This window comes from Staurois parvus, unplaced genomic scaffold, assembly GCF_062004578.1.
Source record: "Staurois parvus isolate SC_StPar_1 unplaced genomic scaffold, SC_StPar_1.0 ptg001719l, whole genome shotgun sequence".
NCBI classification, from domain to species: Eukaryota; Metazoa; Chordata; class Amphibia; order Anura; family Ranidae; genus Staurois; species Staurois parvus.
Genome location: NW_028319515.1, coordinates 21,087 through 39,881, shown reverse-complemented (window position 1 = coordinate 39,881; position 18,795 = coordinate 21,087). Strand labels below are relative to the sequence as shown.

Sequence of the window (18,795 nt, the reverse complement as noted above, 5' to 3'; positions counted from 1 at the left end):
TGGCGCTATATAAACTCGTAGTAATAATAATAATAATAATAATATATTGTACATTCACATCGGTCCCCGCCCTCGAGGAGCGTACAATCTAAGGTCCCTAACTCACTTTCATACATACACATAGAAGGCTCAATTTAGACCAGAGCAAATTATCCCCCCAGTATGTCTTTTGGAGTGTGGGAGGAAACTGGAGTAACCAGAGGAAACCCATGCAGACACAGGGAGAACATGCAAACTCCAGGCAGGTGGTGCCGTGGTTGGGATTTGAACCAATTGATGTTGCCTGATGTTTGGTGCACAATGTGCTCAGCATCATCCAGGAGAGGAGTGCCCCCCTCTGACAGATATACAGAATGAGCCCCTTCCATACATGGGCCATAAAAGTCTTCAATGTGGTGACATTTAGTTCTCATATATATGGAAGATGTGAGCTCAGAGACCGGAGGTGGCATCAACATCGGCCGAGACTGAAACCCTGCACCCCTGTGAGCCCCCCCTGCACCCCTGTGAGCCCCCCCCTGCACCCCTGTGAGCCTCCCCCCGGTACCCCAACACTTACCTCAGGTTTTTCCTGTGGGGGTGGGGAGGTCGTTGTACTCTGTGTGTCTTCCGGTAATCGGACTTCCAGCTGTAATGTCGTTCCATCTGGTAATTTCAGTTCATGATCCTTCCTCTGCAGAACCCGATCTCGTGCTGCGATAGAGAAGATTCCCAGATATTGTATATTGGACCATCCAGACAGTCCTGTCCTTCCTACATTCCTCTATTCCCCCTGTACTTACCTGCCTGGAGGATCCCCTCCAGTCCTCAGTACTTACCTGCCCCCTCCTTGTAGTGTATGAGGATCCCTTCCAGTCCTCAGTACTTACCTGCCTCCTCCTTGTAGTGTATGAGGATCCCCTCCAGTCATCAGTACTTACCTGCCTCCTCCTTGTAGTGTATGAGGATCCCTCTTGAGTCCTCAGTACTTACCTGCCCCCTCCTTGTAGTGTATGAGGATCCCCCTCCATGTCTCAGTACTTACATTCCTCCTCCTTGTAGTGTATGAGGATCCCCTCCAGTCCTCAGTACTTACCTGCTCCCTCCTTGTAGTGTATGAGGATCCCCCTCCATGTCTCAGTGCTTACATTCCTCCTCCTTGTAGTGTATGAGGATCCCCCTCCAGCCCTCAGTACTTACCTGCCTCCTCTTTATAGTGTATGAGGACCCCCTGCAATCCTCGGTACTAACCTGTCTCCTCCTTCTAGTAGTATGTTATAATGCCCCCACCCCAGTACCTACCTGAGGTAGACATCTTTTCTTTGATGTCTTCCCACACCGGTGGCTTCAGGTCACACTCTGCAGCCTTATACTTAGAAATAAAAGATTTAAACTTTTTGTGGACGTTATCGCTCCATGTTGGAACTATCTTTGCCAAGGTTCGGAGATGACTGGAGAGGTTCCTGGGTAAAGACAGTTTGATGACAGGAGTGGGGTGGTCTACATTTGGCCAAGTGATATCACAGTAAACATCGGACATTTCTTTTTCAACATTTAGTTTTATCTGTTCATCCTTCAAAATCAATGCCAGTATATGTGGACTGATGGGGATTTCTACTGAATCAGGTATTTCCATATGAGGGCCTTCCTTCCCATACAAGCAATGACCAATGGATGGGTAATATGGGTACACAGATATTGTCTCATTGTCTAGCACATGCTGCTTTGTCATCACCGTCCTCAGAACTGCAATAAAAAGAAATAAAATGCTTGTTAGAGGATAAGAGAGGCAGCAATAATCAGGGATACATCAGAAGTAGTGTTAGCCCTCTTGGCAACACATATAATACGATTATTATTTCATATCAGTCATTCTCAACTAGGGCTCCTTGAGAGGCTGCTAGGGGTTCCATGAACTTTGGCTGATTAAACTCACATTCCATGATGCCTGCCTAGTTCCGGGTCCAACGCCACCTGACAGAGCCAGCTTCATGACGCCAATGATATTTTTCAATGACTGCAAGGGTGTTAACCAAAGTAAGGGGCTTTTCTCTGGAGCAGAAAGGTTGACAACGACTGCTCTGTTGTAGAGGTCTCCAAACTGGGGCTCTTTGCTTGCTTTTATCCAGTCCTTGGGGAGATATTATTGTTACCAATAATGAGGCATAATTCCCCCCACTGTAATCAACGAAGGGGCACAATTCCTCCCAATGACACCAATGAAGGGGAGCAATGGTACAGATGATGGAGCATTGTTTACTCTCACTGATGACGGGACATTTTCTACTCCCCATGGCCACAGTCTGGCCCCTCTAAAGTCTGAAGGACAGCAAACTGGCCCTTTGCTTAGAAATCTTGGAGACCCGGCTCTATAGTATCATTTTTGTACCAAAACAAGCTGAAAATGAAGAAGGTGGAAAATATCGGCTTTTTTGTATTGGTGAAGCTTTTAGTAAAGTTTTGGAATAGTAATACAAAGTCTAATACAATGAAGCCTCTCCGTTTTCTCTCTAGCCTTTACCATAGCACTTCTGGGAGGTTAGGCTGCTGGAGATTTAGGTGTCCTTTGCAGTGATGTTCTGGGGAAGTTAAAGAGAAAAGGAACATAAAGTACAGCTATGGCTTCCGAATAATGTTTTTTGTTTTTTTTAAACAACCAAAATGGCGACAGGAGCAGACATGTGAGGGAGAGCTCCTGAGCCCAAAGTCCCAATCTGCTGCCATCCAGGCGGCAGCGGACCCTGGTGGGGCCCCCACAACCCTGCGGCCCCCGACAAGCACCCAGGAAGGGGCGCTGGGTCATTTTTGGCCAAATCCCGGACCTCCGGGACTTGCGGCCTACCGAAGCCGCTGCCTCAATTTTTGCCACGGCCGACCCGGAACGCCGGCCATCGGCCCGGATCGCCGCCACTCCGCCCCCTGCTGACCTGCCTGCCTTCCTGGGGCCCTCCCCATCAGCCCTAGGTCCATCCCAGGCCACCCAGCACCCTACAGCAACCGGCACCCAGCTCCGTAACCTGCGGCCTCCGCAGCCTCAATTTTGCCGCGGCCAACACGGAACACCGGTCATCGGCCCGGATCGCCGCCGCTCCACCCCCTGACCCCGCTGACCTGCCTGCCTCCCTAGGGCCCTCCCCATCGGCCCTGGGTCCATCCCAGGCCACCCAGCACCCTGCAGCAACCGGCACCCAGCTATTGGCACCCAGCTACCAGTACCTGGCACCCAGCCTCAGCCCAGTGGCTAACTCCAGGCCACCCAGCACCCTGCAACGACCAGCAACCAACACCCTGCCTTGGCCCAGGGGCCACTCCAGGCCACCCAGCACCCTGCAACAGCCAGCACCCAGCCAGCAGCCGGCACCCAGCCTCGGCCCAGAGGCCACTCCAGGCCACCCAGCGAACCGAGACGCCGCCACACCGCTGCTCTCTCCAGTGGGGTAAGCAGCCATCACCCCCACCGAAGCTGCCATCACTACCACCTCCACCAACACAGGTACCCAGGAAAGCCACCGCCACAGGGAGGGAGAGCCCCTACCTCCTGCTCCTGCTCCCATGTTTCCTGCCTACACTCAGAGGGAAAGCCGCCAGCTCCTGTCCTGCCTGCACCATTAGGGAATATCACCAGCACCAAGAGGGGACCACAACAGTGCAGAAGGCTCTCGCGCAGCGGCACACCTCATGGATACCCCAGCGGGCTCCCTGGCCCTCTCCGCCAGCACCAAGAGCCACCCCTGCAAGACAGGAAACAACCGCACAATGCTCCTGACCCGATCACCCTGAGACCACTCACACCGACCCCAGTTCAACCTGACCTAAAGACTCGAACCCTAGGTGTAAGACACCATAACGTGAAACCCCACTGCACGCCAGACTGTCTTTAATCAAGCGTCCCTGGCAACCATCCATCCACCCCCGATCCCCTCTCCCTACTTCCCTAAACTCCAGCTACTGGAAGACACAGCGACGAGATACGCCACTACACGCTGGACTATGGGCAGCCAAGCCTCCCACCACTCCTGTCCGCCACCCCGTGCACCTCCCAAAAATGCCTCTTCCATTCCTCCTCATATTCCTCTCCTCCGTTCCCAAAATCTATTCTCTATATCCCTCTGCTCCTCCCAAACAACTGTATATTGTGTCCTCACTGCTTCCTTCGCCCCTCTACGGCACCCACCACCTCCTCCTAATACTCCACTTTCTCACTGACCCGAACACCTCCACTGGTAGACTTACACGCTCCTGCACATCCCGCTCCCATGCCACATTTCTCATCCTCCTTCTCCCCCTAACCGCGGGGGACATCTCCCCGAACCCTGGCCCTCCACCACCTCGCTCACCCACACAGCACCCTCCCACTTCCACATCCTGCCGCAACCCCCTCAACCTAGTATCTGTCCCTCTGCTCCCTAAAACAACCCCCCCCCCCCCCGTTTTCGTGTGCACTCCTAAATGCCCGATCGATGTGCAACAAGCTCACCGCCATCCACGACCTCTTTGTTTCCCCTCTCCCTCAACCTCCTAGCGATCACGGAAACCTGGATCCGGGCCACTGACTCTACCTCCCCTGCTGCACTCTCCTATGGTGATCTCATCTGGACCCACTCACCCAGACCCAACGGTCGTAAAGGTGGTGGGGTTGGTCTGCTTCTGTCACCACAGAGCACCTTCCGAGTCCTTCCAACCCCCCTCCCTATCCTTCTCATCCTTCGAGGCCCACTGCGTCCGACTATTCTCCCCAACCCCCCTGAAGGTTGCCATAATCTACCGGCCTCCTGTACCTGTATCCCGCTTCCTTGATGACTTTTCCGCCTGGTTACCCTTCTTTCTTTGCTCCAAGCTACCCACCATCATCCTTGGGGATTTCCTCATCCCTGTCAATATCGACAACCCGGCCTCATCCCATCTCCTCCACTTAACCTCCTCTTTTGCACTTGCACAGTGCATACAATTCACCACCCACTCCGACGGGAATGTCGTGGACCTTGTCTTCTCCCACCTCTGTGCTCTCCACAACCTCACTAACACCCCCTTCCCTCTCTCGGACCACAACCTTATTACCTTCTCTATCTCCTCGTCCTCCAACGCCTACCCCTCCAAATGTCACACTACTACCATCCGTAACCTCCGCAACCTGAACCCTGCCCCCCTCCACTCTGCAGCTGATCAACTCCACGACAGCATCCTCCCCCTGTCCTACCCCGACTTGGCTATGACTGCCTACAACAACGCGCTGTCAACAGCCCTTGACTCACTAGCGCCTTTAACCACACGCACCATCAGACCCCAACCGCTCCAGCCCTGGCAGACTGATCACACCAAAACCCTCAAACGACACAGTCGTGCCCTGGAGCGACTATGGCGCAAAACCAAATCCCAACAAGCCTTCACCCGCTACAAATCTGCCATCCACACCTACACCTCCTCCCTCCACGCAGCCAAACAAGCCTACTTCTTGACCCTCATCAAGGCCCTCTCCTCCAATCCTCGCCGACACTTCTCCACCTTCAACTCTCTACTTTCTCCGCCCCCACCTCCACCCAGCACCTCACTCACCGCCCTTGAGATTGCCAATCGCTTTAAAGATTGACACAAGATTGACACAATTCGCAAGGACATGGCCGCTCCTCAAACTCCCTCCAAACCCATCGCCTTTCACACAGCTACCCCCTCATCACCCCTCTCCCTTGGCCTCACCACTGTTCTGACCTCCACCCCACCTAACATTCCTCACACTGAAGCCCCCTCCACACTCCACACCTTCGACTTTACTACCATCGAGGAGGTCACCAAGGTCTTTTCTGATGCCCGCCTCACCACCTGCCCCCTCGACCCTATCCCCTCACAACTCCTACGACCTCCCTCCCCCTCCATCCTGCGCTTCCTCACCCACATCTTTAATCTCTCCCTCTCTTCCGGCGCATTCCCCTCCCCTCTGAAGCACGTGCACATCACTCCCATACTTAAAAAGCCCTCCCTGGACCCCAACGACCCGAACAACCTCAGACCCATCTCCCTGCTCCCATTCTCATCCAAAGTCCTCGAGCGCTTAGTCTACAATCGCCTAAGCTCTCACCTCAATGACAACAACCTCCTCGATCCCCTACAGTCCGGCTTCCGTCCCCTACACTCCACCGAAACCGCCCTACACTCCACCGAAACCGCCTTACTCAAACTCTCCAATGACCTACTAACCGCCAAAGCTAACAGCCACTACTCAGTCCTCCTACTCCTCAACCTCTCCGCTGCCTTCGACAAAGTCAACCACCCCCTCCTCCTCAATAAACTTCATTCCCTCGGCCTCAGAGATTCTGCTCTCTACTGGCTCTTGTCCTACCTATCGCAACGCTCCTTCAGTGTTACCTATAACGATACCACCTCCCCCTCACTCCCCCTCTCTGTTGGGGTCCCTCAAGGCTCTGTCCTCGGGCCCCTTCTCTTCTCCATCTACACTTCCTCCCTTGGCCAACTCATACACTCTCACGGCTTCAACTACCACCTCTATGCCGATGACACACAAATCTATCTCTCAACCCTCCACCTCACCCCCTCTGTCTCCGTCCGAATCACAAACCTACTAAACAACATATCAGACTGGATGTTGCTCCACTTCCTTAAACTGAACCTCTCCAAAACCGAGCTCCTAGTTTCCCCCCCAGCCCGCACCCCCCCCCCCCTCCTCTCCATCATGACCATCAATGCCACTATCAGGCCCGCCCTACAGGCCAGAGTACTTGGTGTCATTCTGGACTCCAACCTTTCCTTCCAGCCCCAAGTCCAATCGCTAACAAACTCATGCAGACTCCACCTCCGCAACATCGCCAAAATCCGCACGTTCCTAACCCCAGAAACCACTAAACAGCTCATCCACTCCCTCATCATATCACGACTCGACTACTGCAACTCCTTCCTCACTGGCCTGCCTCGCCACAGGCTATCCCCGCTTCAGTCCATCCTGAATACGGCTTCCAGACTCATTCACCTCAGCAACCGCTCTGTTTCTGCCACCCCCCTCTGCCAATCCCTCCACTGGCCTCCACTCAGTGTCCTCCACCCCCCTCCGCCAATCCCTCCACTGACCTCCACTCAGTGTCCTCCACCCCCCTCCGCCAATCCCTCCACTGGCCTCCACCCCCCTCTGCCAATCCCTCCACTGGCCTCCATTCAGTGTCCTGCACCCCCCTCTGCCAATCTCTCCACTGGCCTCCACTCAGTGTCCTCCACCCCTCTCTGCCAATCCCTCCACTGTCTTCCGATTGCGCAACGGATCAAATTCAAAATCCTAACACTGACATACAAAGCTGTCCATCATACTGCCCCGAACTACATCACTGACCTAATATCCAAGTACCACCCAACATGCACTCTCTGCTCCTCACAAGACCTCCTTCCCTCTAGTTCCCTTGTCTCCTCCTCCCGTGCTTGCCTCCAGGATTTCTCCAGGACATCACCTATCCTCTGGAACTCCCTACCCCAATCCATCAGACTATCACCTGTTATCACCCTGAAAACCCACCTCTTCAGGGAAGCCTACCCCACCCCCTGCTAATTGCCGACCTCCTACCACTTCATTCCCCAAAGCTATCTCCTCCTGTACCACTATCCCCTCCCTCCTAGATTGTAAGCTTGAAGGAGCAGGGCCCTCGAACCCCTCGTGTATCATATTGTATTGGTATTGTTCTGTCACATGTTCTGTCTCCCATTGTAATGTACAGCGCTGAGCGAACTATTGGCGCTTTATAAATACTGTATAATAATAATATAATAATAATAATAAAAAAGAATGTGCTCAGCACTTAAATATACAGTAAGTAGGTGTAACTCTGTGGCCGTTGCTGCCAGTGCTTGATTTCTTGCAGAGCATGACCAGTGCCGGGACATGGTCATCCAGTGCCCAGGGCAAAGATGCCAAAATGCACCCCCTCCCCCCCTTTCATGATGTACAAGGTTAGGGGATCCAATGCACAGCTGTCAATTGTCAAAATCGCTGTGCAGCTCCTGATCAGGTTTTGCATCGACCTGGAAGTGCAGTTTTTCGCAATGCGGTCCAACCACAAGATGTAGGAAGGAGTGGGAGAGAGAACACAGCCGTGCTGCCTCTTGGCTCTCCCTTTGCCACTCCCAGTGCTGGGCTGACAGGAGTGGTGATGCCGCTGTCACTACTCCTGTCAGCCTTGTAACAGAAGGAAGGCATCCCCATCCCTACAGCAAACCATTGTGCCTAGAGCAGCCGCCTCTCCCGCCCACCCCTTGTCCTGGCCCTGAGCGTGATAATATACAGTATCAGGTCTACCCCTTCCTGCCTCAGACATTACCATCCCCCAGTGCCCTCAACCTCTATCCCTCTCACCTCCTGCCTGGTGAAATGTGACCAGTGCGGCTCTTTCATCCGATAACATCTTCACATCTTCTACACTCCCTCCTCCGTTCCTTGTACTCTCGAAGTAAAGTGTGAGCATGTCCTCCAGGGTATTGGGGGGGATCCCCTCCACTCGGACACTTCTGGTTTCTTCCAGACTCTTTGCTGTTAGTTTATGCTTTTTTACTGTTGGGCTACCGGAGAATTTTTCAATGAAATCTGCAATATCTGTGAATAGAGACATCACATCCCAGTGAATACGTAGATACACGTATATTCCCAGCCCAGCCCTAGTATTCTGGCATTTGCTTAAAGATCATGGAACTATTGTGTTACATTTATTTGCTGATTCCCTCTAGTGTTCTCTAGAATTGTTACATTGTATCTCTTATTAAAAGGTGTATGTATTTCCTTTGCTTCCCAGCTCCATCTAATCAATAGACTTGGACGCCTGGACAAGACTGTCTAGCGTGTTAAAGAATTAGTGAGCAGTTTACAGGAGGGCCCTTCTCCAAATGTTGGCCCTGCAACTTCCCTCACATCAAGTCACTGATTAATGTAAAACGGAGGAAAAAGAGAAATATTTCCACAGCCCATACCAACCAATCACATGTCATCTTCTGCTCTCTAAGAAGAACTCTAAGATAAAACATGGAATTTGATTCGTTGTTATGGAGTTGTTCATAAATCGTTGTCTTTGTTGGGTGTCTGACCTATATCACATGTGAAGGTGATGACGGCAGTTTGGATCTCCAGAATCCTCTCTATGTAGAAGTCCATGTCCATGGATCTGTCACTGATATTCTCCACCAGGAGGTTTAACATCTGAGGATTGTGGCTGTCCTGGATGTTCTCAATCAGAACCAGAGAGGACGAGTGGCTGGGTGACACCTCTTTTTTCTCTGGAGTTGGTTTCCCTGTAAAAATTGGAAGGAATTATAAAACTGCATTAAACATGGACATATTACTGCTCTGTCCCAACTATCTCCAACCATCGATAGTTATCCTTCCCATTATGTACATATAAAGCTCAGCCATGGGTCGTGGTAACGTCCTCCTTCCTCCTCCAGAACATTCTCAGCTTTGTCTGTGTTTCCCATGAGAACAGTTGGCAGTTTATTTTATTTTTCTGGAAGTACATTTTCTACCTGTCATTTGTGGAACCCATGGAAATGTTTTTACTTGCAATACAATACTTGACCTCTCTGCGGCTCTTGACACGGTTGACCACCCCCTCCTCCTCAAAAAACTGCACTCTCTTGGCCTCAGAGACTCCGCTCTCTCCTGGTTCTCCTCCTATCTATCGCAGCACTCCTTCAGTGTTACCTATAATGCCACCACCTCCCCTTTGCTCCCTTTCTCTGTAGGGGTCCCTCAAGGTTCTGTCCTCGGACCCCTCCTCTTCTCTATCTACACCTTCTCCCTTGGCCAATTGATAAACTGCCACGGCTTCAACTACCATCTCTCGACGACGCACAAATCTATCTGTCTACCCCTCACCTCACCCCTTCAGTCTCCAATCATATCACTAGCCTACTAAATGACATATTGGCATGGATGTCACTCCACTTCCTCAAACTCAACCTTTCCAAAACTGAGCTTGTAGTATTCCCCCCAGCCCGTGCGCCCCCCCCCCCCCCACCGACTTCTCCATCAAGATCAACAACACTACCATCAGTCACACCCCTCACGCCAGGGTACTAGGTGTAATCCTAGACTCCAATCTGTCCTTTCAGCCCCAGAGTTATAAATGGCTTTATATGTTATTTTTAATGTTTTGAATTTTATTTGTTGGGCAATGGGAAGCCAGTGGAGGGATTGGCAGAGAGGGGTTGAGGACACTGAGTGGAGGCCAGTGGAGGGATTGGCAAAGAGGGGTGGAGGACACTGAGTGGAGGCCAGTGGAGAGATTGGCAGAGAGGGATGGAGGACACTGAGTGGAGGCCAGTGGAGGGATTTGCAGAGTGGGGGGGGGAGGAAACTGAATGGGGACCAGTGGAGGGATTGGCAGAGAGGGGTGGAGGACACTGAGTGGTGGGCAGTGAAGGGATTGGTAGAAAGGGGTGGCAGATACAGAACGGTTAGTAAGGTGGATGAGTCTGGCAGCAGCATTCATGATAGAACGAAGAGGGGATAGCCAGCGGTGAGGACAGCCAATGAGGAGGAAGTTACAATAGTCAAGGCGAGATATAACAAGGGAGTGAATAAGTTGCTTAGTAGTTTCAGAGGTTAAGAACGGATGTATCTTGGAGATGTTGCGGAGGTGAAGTCTACAAGACTTGGACAGTGGTTGGATTTGGGACTGAAAGGACAGATGAGAGTCTAGGATTACACCTAGTACCTTGGCATGAGGGGAAGGACTGATGGTTGTATTGTTGATCTTGATGGAGAAATCGGGGGAGGGGGCACAGGATGGAGGGAATAGTATGAGCTCCATTTTGGAAAGATTGAGTTTGAGGAAATTGAGTAACATCCATGCCGATATGTCGCTTAGTAGGTTAGTAATGCGAGAGTTGCTTTATGATGAACGTATAACCAATATAAAGTTCATATTGGTCTATACTGACTTGTGTGTGAGTCCATCTTACAGGTGCCATTTACTTTGGTCACAAGAGCACGGTGGTGTCAGCAGAGGTTGGGCCTTCAACAAGAGGTCCAGATTGACAAGGAACCCAAAAATGACTAAGCAACCCTTGAGGGGGTAGTGCTACATTTGTTACCCCAACCCGCTTCCCACCACCCTGGCCATATGTGGACAGCTCTGAAATATTGCCCATTTGCTTGAAATTTGCAGATATTGAAGGGCACCATGACCACTGCTGATAATCATGGACGAGTGATAACATTCTATGGTGTATGAAACGTGATAACAATGTGTGGATTTCAATACCATCTCTATGCTGATGACACACAAATCTGACATATCAGTATGGAGGCCACACACTGAGCTCATGATAATTGCCCCCTCCCCCAACATTTTCGTGAAGATCAAAATCAAAACCTATTAGTCCCTTCTCTAATGCCAGGATGCCAAGTGTAACCCTGGACTCTGACCTCTCCTTTCAGCCTCGCATTCAATCAATGCCGAAATCTTGCCACCTTAACCTCCATAACCTTCCAAAATACGTCCCTTCCTAACCAACTCCACCAGCAATATACTAATCTGCTCACCTGTTATCTCTCACCTTGACTATTGCAGCTCCCTCCTTACTGGCCTCCCTCTACACAAGCCATCCCACCCTCAGTCCATCATGAATGCTCCTGCCAGTCATCCACCTCACCAACCATTCAGTGTTGGCTTCTCCTCTCTGCCTATCCCTCCACTGGCTTTCCTTTGCCCAATGAATAAAATTCAGACTACTAAGAACAACATACAAAGACTTCCCGAAGCTACAGCCACATCTCCAAATATCACTCAAACCATCCTCTTTGTTCCACCCTACTGGGTCACTAGATCCCTCATCACCTCCTTCCATACCCATCTCGAGGACATCTCCAAAGCCTCTTCCATTCTCTAGAACTCTCTACCACATCTGTCCTACTCTTTCCACCTTTAGTGGATCCTTGGAAATCTCATTAGCGAAGTCTATCCTGCCTCCCCCTAAAAATTAAAATTTCACTTTCACTATTCCAGAAAAAATATTCTTCTTCTACAAGGAAACACAGAATTATTTGTGTATTTGTAATTTACATAATTAGTCCATAAAATTGCTACTGAGCATGTGCAAGTTCTTTGCTTGCCATGTAGGCAGGTGCAAGTTGACTTCCCTACACAGATGGTGCTGTTGCATCCACCTTGCAGGGAGAGTGGAGGACTGGAGGAATATCCATTCTCTTAGGTCTCTGTATGTATCATGAGGTGGGTTGTTGTCAGATTGGACACTTTTACCCGGGTGACCTCTGTGGCCATCTTTAGTAAGGGAAGAGCTTACAAAAAGCTCTGGCTCACTGCAGCTGGCACGCATTCTGCATGTGGCGGGGTTAGGGACAGGAGCTCACTTGACAGGGTGAGTGTGCTTAGTGTAGGAAAAGGTTCCAGAGGAAGAAGGACAGCACGGGGATTGTCGCCAAAGCTCCTTGGGGAACTTCTCCGCTACTTGTGCTTACTGCGTTTGCCTCCAAGCCTCTCTCTGTGGCCAGGCGCTACCAGCCTCTGTGTACCGCTCTCTCTTTCTCTCCATGCCGTTCCTCTGGGTGCTAACCTCCTGGGCCTTCCCCCATCCCACAGCCTACAACCATGCACATTTTTATTTTATAACTTCCCAATATTCCAAGGTAGAGAAGACAGAGATGGTGGCATTGACCTTTGGTCTCCTCCAATACCTCAATGTGGCCACAGAGATGATATGGAGGGAGAGGGGCTTAGTGGCTCACACACTTCTCACAGTTCCTTGAGTACAGGGAAGGAATGATTGGGGGTTCATGAGGCATGCTGGGCTGCCTTGTACTGCTATTATCACCTGGGTATTGCAGCAAATTATCACATTATTATCAATGGGGTATTGTGACATTTACATATTTATTTCCTGTACATTATCATAAGTGCCAGTGTGTTGACTGCATATTGCCCTTTTTACTCAGTGTTTGTTTTGGGGACCATATTACCCTCCAGAGGACTGTCTTTATTTCGTATGCACCCACAATACAGCCTTCCTCAACCTTTTTCCCATGGAAGAACCCTTGAAAGAATATTCAGGTTTGGGGAACCCCCTTCTAATATTGATAATAGCTGCAGCTTCGTGGTACATTTTCCATCCTACATTGGTGAAGGGCTTCCTTGAACTGGTGGTCAGTGGAAAGAATGAATTGTGTTGGTGGCAGAATTATATGAGCACCATCATCCAGGAGATCAATCCATCACTGTTCATAAGTCAAGGAACCCCAGCAACCTCTAAAGGAACCTTGGGCAACTTCTGGAGGAACCATGGGAAACCTCTGGAAAAACCCTGGGCAACGTCTGGAGGAACCCTGGACAACTTCTGGAGGAATCCTTGGAATCCTCTGGAGGAACCCTGGGCATCCTCTGGAGGAACCCTGATGGAGAAAGGCTGCTATAGACACTTTCCTGTGGAGGCTTATAGGTTGGAATGCACTCCCCTGTAAATTCAATATTGTTCAGTTACCTGGGAGTTTCTGGCTCTTCTCAATTTTGCAAGCCTGCAAAAAAAAAAAACATACAATCATCACATTAGATCTGGATCAGTGATTCTCAGCCTTTCTTCAGTCAAGGCACCCTTTACAATTATACACGTCTCGAGGCACCCCATTCTAAAATATTGTAATGCAATGCTGGATGCAATAACTAAAAGCAAGTCATATACACACACAATAGACAGGTAGTCACACAGGTACTTTTAACCAGCATTTACACCATGAATTATTCTAAGCATGTGAAAGACCCTCTACCAAATGAACACCTTCCCTGGCACATCATAGCACTCCAAGAAATAACAGAATCCAACTGCAATATTCTTGCACTGTCAGAACCTCCACTTTTATTATCACACGACACACAGGAGGATATATCTTATAGTCATCACAATCTGCATAATATCACACACCAATAATAATGTGAGCATTACAGCATGAAATAGACACATCATTGGACAGCATCACAGCATAGAATTAATACATTACCAAAGCTATGGGAAGACGGGAAGGAACAGACCCCATCGGAATCATACTGCACAGGGGGTCACGGGGAAACCGTAAACGCAACCAATCGATGAGCCCATATAGCCTTGGCAAGAGTCTCAGTGTCAGAGCATTTCCTGCTGCTAGGAAGGCTCCCATCGATCCCGTTTAAACTCTCTGCTTTTTAACCCTTTTCCGGCTGCTTTCCTGAAGTGGGCGGGCGCCATACCCACTCTAGGAGGAGCTAGCAGAAAGGTTCCATAAGGATAACAGAGTCACGCCCAGCCACTATATTGAAAAAACAACGTTATCTAAGGAGTCACATTTTTGCTTCAGATCAGCTTCTTAGCTACCCTAAACTTAAACATTTCTAACTTCTCAGGCAAGTAGACATCATTAAACAAGTTCTTATCTTCTAATGTAACATTTCTAGATGTCATAAACACGTTCAATCCCACAAACAAGTTCTTATCTTGCTTTAAGCAGTCTAATGTCTTGTGACTGTTTCTTTAGCCTAGAGAAACGACATCAGTCACTTCTCATGCTCCTGGCATTTGGGCAACGATGCTTAATTGTAAAAATGACCCAAGAAACAAAGGGTCCAAGGCCGACACATTTCATAGGCATTACAAATATAAAAAACAAAATTAACAGTTTTACCTACATCAGACCACGTAGGACACCCAACATTAGATGTGATTTTTTTTCTTCCAAAGCAAATACACCTTTGCACACTGGTACTGACTAGCAATCCAATATTTCTCTTCTCCCTCACTCAGCTAATGTGACCCCAGTGCTGATGGAGAGGGGCAGGGGACGGGCAAACAAGGATGCTGTGCCCGATGTCTTCCTTATCAACAGATGACATCATTGGATGTTAGGACACCAGCAGGTGGAAGGCTGCAGCGGTGGACAATAAAGACCTCTGGCTTTTTGTAACTAAAAGGCAGGATTTATCCACCCCGCTGGCTTGTATACAACTTTTTGGGCATTTTTTAGGCATTTGAAGGCACCCCATTGTGCCTGGGCACCCTTGTTGAAAAAGGCTGGTCAAGATATCTACTTTTCTTTACCAAACCTCGAACCTTCTCAGGGGCCTAGTATATCTTAATAGAAGTTGAGATTGCACTCCTGAGGGTTGGGTCCACCACCCATCCACTGAGGGATTTATGTATGAAGGATCAGACTAAAGACGACTCACATTTACATTGCGATGGTGTCGCCATCTTCTACAAAGTGACAATTTATGACTGGCCCATATCTGTCTTCGTATGAAGGGTCGGGACAAAGCTGAACTATATGATATAAAAAGAACATTTCATGTCTGTTGCCAGAAGTACTGGAGGGTTCTTATACCCAGTCAGGTGTACACCCTCAGTGAGCATGCTCAGATGCTCTGTCTGCTCCCTCTCCGTGTTTACTCCCTGTCCCAGCTATCCTTCTGCTTCCTGGCACTAGAAGACCCCTCTACCATTCATGGTTCAAGCAACACGTCTCTCTCTGCTCTCCTCCTCAGTATTGGACAATTTCCTCCTGCATGTCTGCTTCACTTCAACCCGAGGAGCGTACAGTCTAAGGTCCCTAACTCACATTCATACATACACATACTAGGGACAATTTAGACCAGAGCCAATTATCCTCCCAGTATGTGTTTGGAATGTGGAAAAAACTGGAGGAACTGGAGGAAACCCACACAGACACAGGGAGAACATGCAAACTCCAGGCAGGTGGTGCCGTGGTTGGGATTTGAACCGATGACCCGATCGATGTTGCCTGATGTTTGGTGCACAATGTGCTCAGCATCATCCAGGAGAGGAGTTCCCCCCTCTGACAGATATACAGAATGAGCCCCTTCCATACATGGGCCATAAAAGTCCTCAATGTGGTGACATTTAGTTCTCATATATATGGAAGATGTGAGCTCAGAGACTGGAGGTGGCATCAACATCGGCCGAGACTGAAACCTGCACCCCTGTGAGCCCCTCCCCCCCCCCTGTGAGCCCCTCCCCCCTGCACCCCTGTGAGCCCCTCCCCCCCCGTACCCCAACACTTACCCCAGCTCTGTCCTGTGGGGGTGGGGAGGTCGTTGTACTCTGTGTGTCTTCCGGTAATCGGACTTCCAGCTGTAATGTCGTTCCATCTGGTAATTTCAGTTCATGATCCTTCCTCTGCAGAACCCGATCTCGTGCTGCGATAGAGAAGATTCCCAGATATTGTATATTGGACCATCCAGACAGTCCTGTCCTTCCTACATTCCTCTATTCCCCCTGTACTTACCTGCCTGGAGGATCCCCTCCAGTCCTCAGTACTTACCTGCCCCTCCTTGTAGTGTATGAGGATCCCCTCCAGTCCTCAGTACTTACCTGCCCCCTCCTTGTAGTGTATGAGGATCCCCCTCCAGTCCTCAGTACTTACCTGCCCCCTCCTTGTAGTGTATGAGGATCTCCTCCAGTCCTCAGTACTTACCTGCCCCCTCCTTGTAGTGTATGAGGATCCCCTCCAGTCCTCAGTACTTACCTGCCCCCTCCTTGTAGTGTATGAGGATCCCCTCCAGTCCTCAGTACTTACCTGCCCCCTCCTTGTAGTGTATGAGGATCCCCTCCAGTCCTCAGTACTTACCTGCCCCCTCCTTGTAGTGTATGAGGATCCCCTCCAGTCCTCAGTACTTACCTGCCCCCTCCTTGTAGTGTATGAGGATCCCCTCCACTCCTCAGTACTTACCTGCCTTCTCTTTGTAGTGTATGAGGATCCCCTCCAGTCCTCAGTACTTACCTGCCCCCTCCTTGTAGTGTATGAGGACCCCCTCCAGTCCTCAGTACTTACCTGCCCCCTCCTTGTAGTGTATGAGGATCCCCTCCAGTCCTAGGTACTTACCTGCCCCCTCCTTGTAATGTATGAGGATCCCCTCCAGTCCTCAGTACTTACCTGCCCCCTCCTTGTAGTGTATGAGGATCCCCCTCCAGTCCTCAGTACTTACCTGCCCCCTCCTTGTAGTGTATGAGGATCCCCTCCAGTCCTCAATACTTACCTGCCCCCTCCATGTAGTGTATGAGGATCCCCTCCAGTCCTCAGTACTTACCTGCCTCCTCCTTGTAGTGTATGAGGATCCCCTCCAGTCCTCAGTACTTACCTGCCTCCTCCTTCTAGTAGTATATTATAATGCCCCCACCCCGGTACCTACCTTTCTCCTCCTTGAAGTATATGGTGATGTACCCCGGGCTGCAGTCGCTGTCTCGGATCTCACACTCTCCTCCGTCTGATTTGCTTTTACTCCCGAAATACAGTTGCAGTTTATTCTTCAGGTTTTTCAGTTTCTGTGGCCCCTGGCTCCAGGTTAGGGCCACAGGGTGCAGGTACGTGCTGTCCCCCATGGTGGGGGTAGGTTAGCGGTAGGTGAGGTCGTACAGCCAAGTGGGGAGTGAAGGTGTTTTCTGGGTGAGGCACAAATATTTCTGTAGAAACTCTGCAATATGTTTCTCTTTTATGTTACTTCAGGTCACATGACTCTGATGGAGAGTTCCAGGAAAGGTTCCGTGTCAGTCCTGCAGCCGGCATTGACTTTCTATGAGGGATTGCTGGGACTTGCTGTTCATTATGGTACATTGGGGGGGGGAGGGGTGCAATGGACAGGCGGAGGAGTTCTCAGTATTAGTACACAGAATCCTCATCATCAGACACAGGAAATAGAAACATTGTTTCTTCTAAATTTTTTGTTACAAAGTTTCAAGTTACAGATAAAGAAGAAAGAGGAACTAAAAGGCGACATATTCTGGGATACAGACAAGAACAACAAACCAGATGGACCCATTTACACGGCATGCTGGGAAGTCTTCCCCAACACACAGACAAGGCAGTTCTCTGAATGTCCCATGGTGTCACCCCACACCGTACGTCCCATGGTGTCACCCCACATCGCATGTCCCATGGTGTCACCCCACACCGTACGTCCCATGGTGTCACCCCACACCGTACGTCCCATGGTGTCACCCCCACACCGTACGTCCCATGGCGTCCCCCCACACCGTACGCCCCATGGTGTCACCCCACACCGTACGTCCCATGGTGTCACCCCACACCGTACGTCCCATGGTGTCACCCCACACCATACATCCCATGGTGTCACCCCACACCGTACGTCCCATGGTGTCACCCCACATCGCATGTCCCATGGTGTCACCCCACACCGTACGTCCCATGGTGTCACCCCACACCGTACGTCCCATGGTGTCACCCCACACCATACATCCCATGGTGTCACCCCACACCGTACGTCCCATGGTGTCACCCCACACCGTACGTCCCATGGTGTCACCCCACACCGTACATCCCATGGTGTCATCCCACACTGTACGTCCCATGGCGTCACCACACGCCGTACGTCCCATGGCGTCACCCCACGCCGTACGTTCCATGGCGTCACCCCACACCGTACGCCCCATGGTGTCACCCCCACGCCGTACGTTCCATGGCGTCACCTCACGCCGTACGTCCCATGGTGTCACCCCACGCCGTACGTCCCACAGCGTCACCCCACGCCGTACGTCCCACAGCGTCACCCCGCGTCGTACATCCCACGGCGTCACCCCGCGCCGTACGTCCCACGGCGTCACCCCACACCGTACATCCCACGGCGTCACCCCACGCCGTATGTCCCATGGCGTCACCCCACACCGTACGCTACACTTTATAAAGATAAAGGAAATATCATTTTGTGACCTATAAATACAAACAGATAAGCAGTTCAATTCCTTCTACCAACAAATGTCACCCCCTACACAGCGCACACCTGCGGGCTGACATTGTATCGTGCATAACGCACGCACGCT

The 18,795-nt window shown here is 50.6% G+C and overlaps 1 protein-coding gene across 2 annotated transcripts in view; it reads right to left on the bottom strand.

The window, feature by feature from the left end:
- Window positions 1-17,416, bottom strand: part of LOC149434650 (protein mono-ADP-ribosyltransferase PARP14-like) — a 152,737-nt gene extending 135,321 nt beyond the window's left edge. For both annotated transcript variants that reach the window (XM_089663557.1, XM_089663558.1), the window contains exons 1-7: window positions 17,151-17,416; window positions 16,024-16,157; window positions 13,459-13,492; window positions 9,049-9,252; window positions 8,327-8,563; window positions 1,282-1,725; window positions 560-693 (exon numbers count right to left, since the gene is read on the bottom strand). In XM_089663557.1, coding sequence (XP_089519683.1) covers window positions 560-693; window positions 1,282-1,725; window positions 8,327-8,563; window positions 9,049-9,252; window positions 13,459-13,492; window positions 16,024-16,157; window positions 17,151-17,340 — 1,377 coding nt within the window. In that variant the 5' untranslated portion in view covers window positions 17,341-17,416. The remainder of the gene's footprint in view (window positions 1-559; window positions 694-1,281; window positions 1,726-8,326; window positions 8,564-9,048; window positions 9,253-13,458; window positions 13,493-16,023; window positions 16,158-17,150) is intronic.
- Window positions 17,417-18,795: the final 1,379 nt, after the last annotated feature.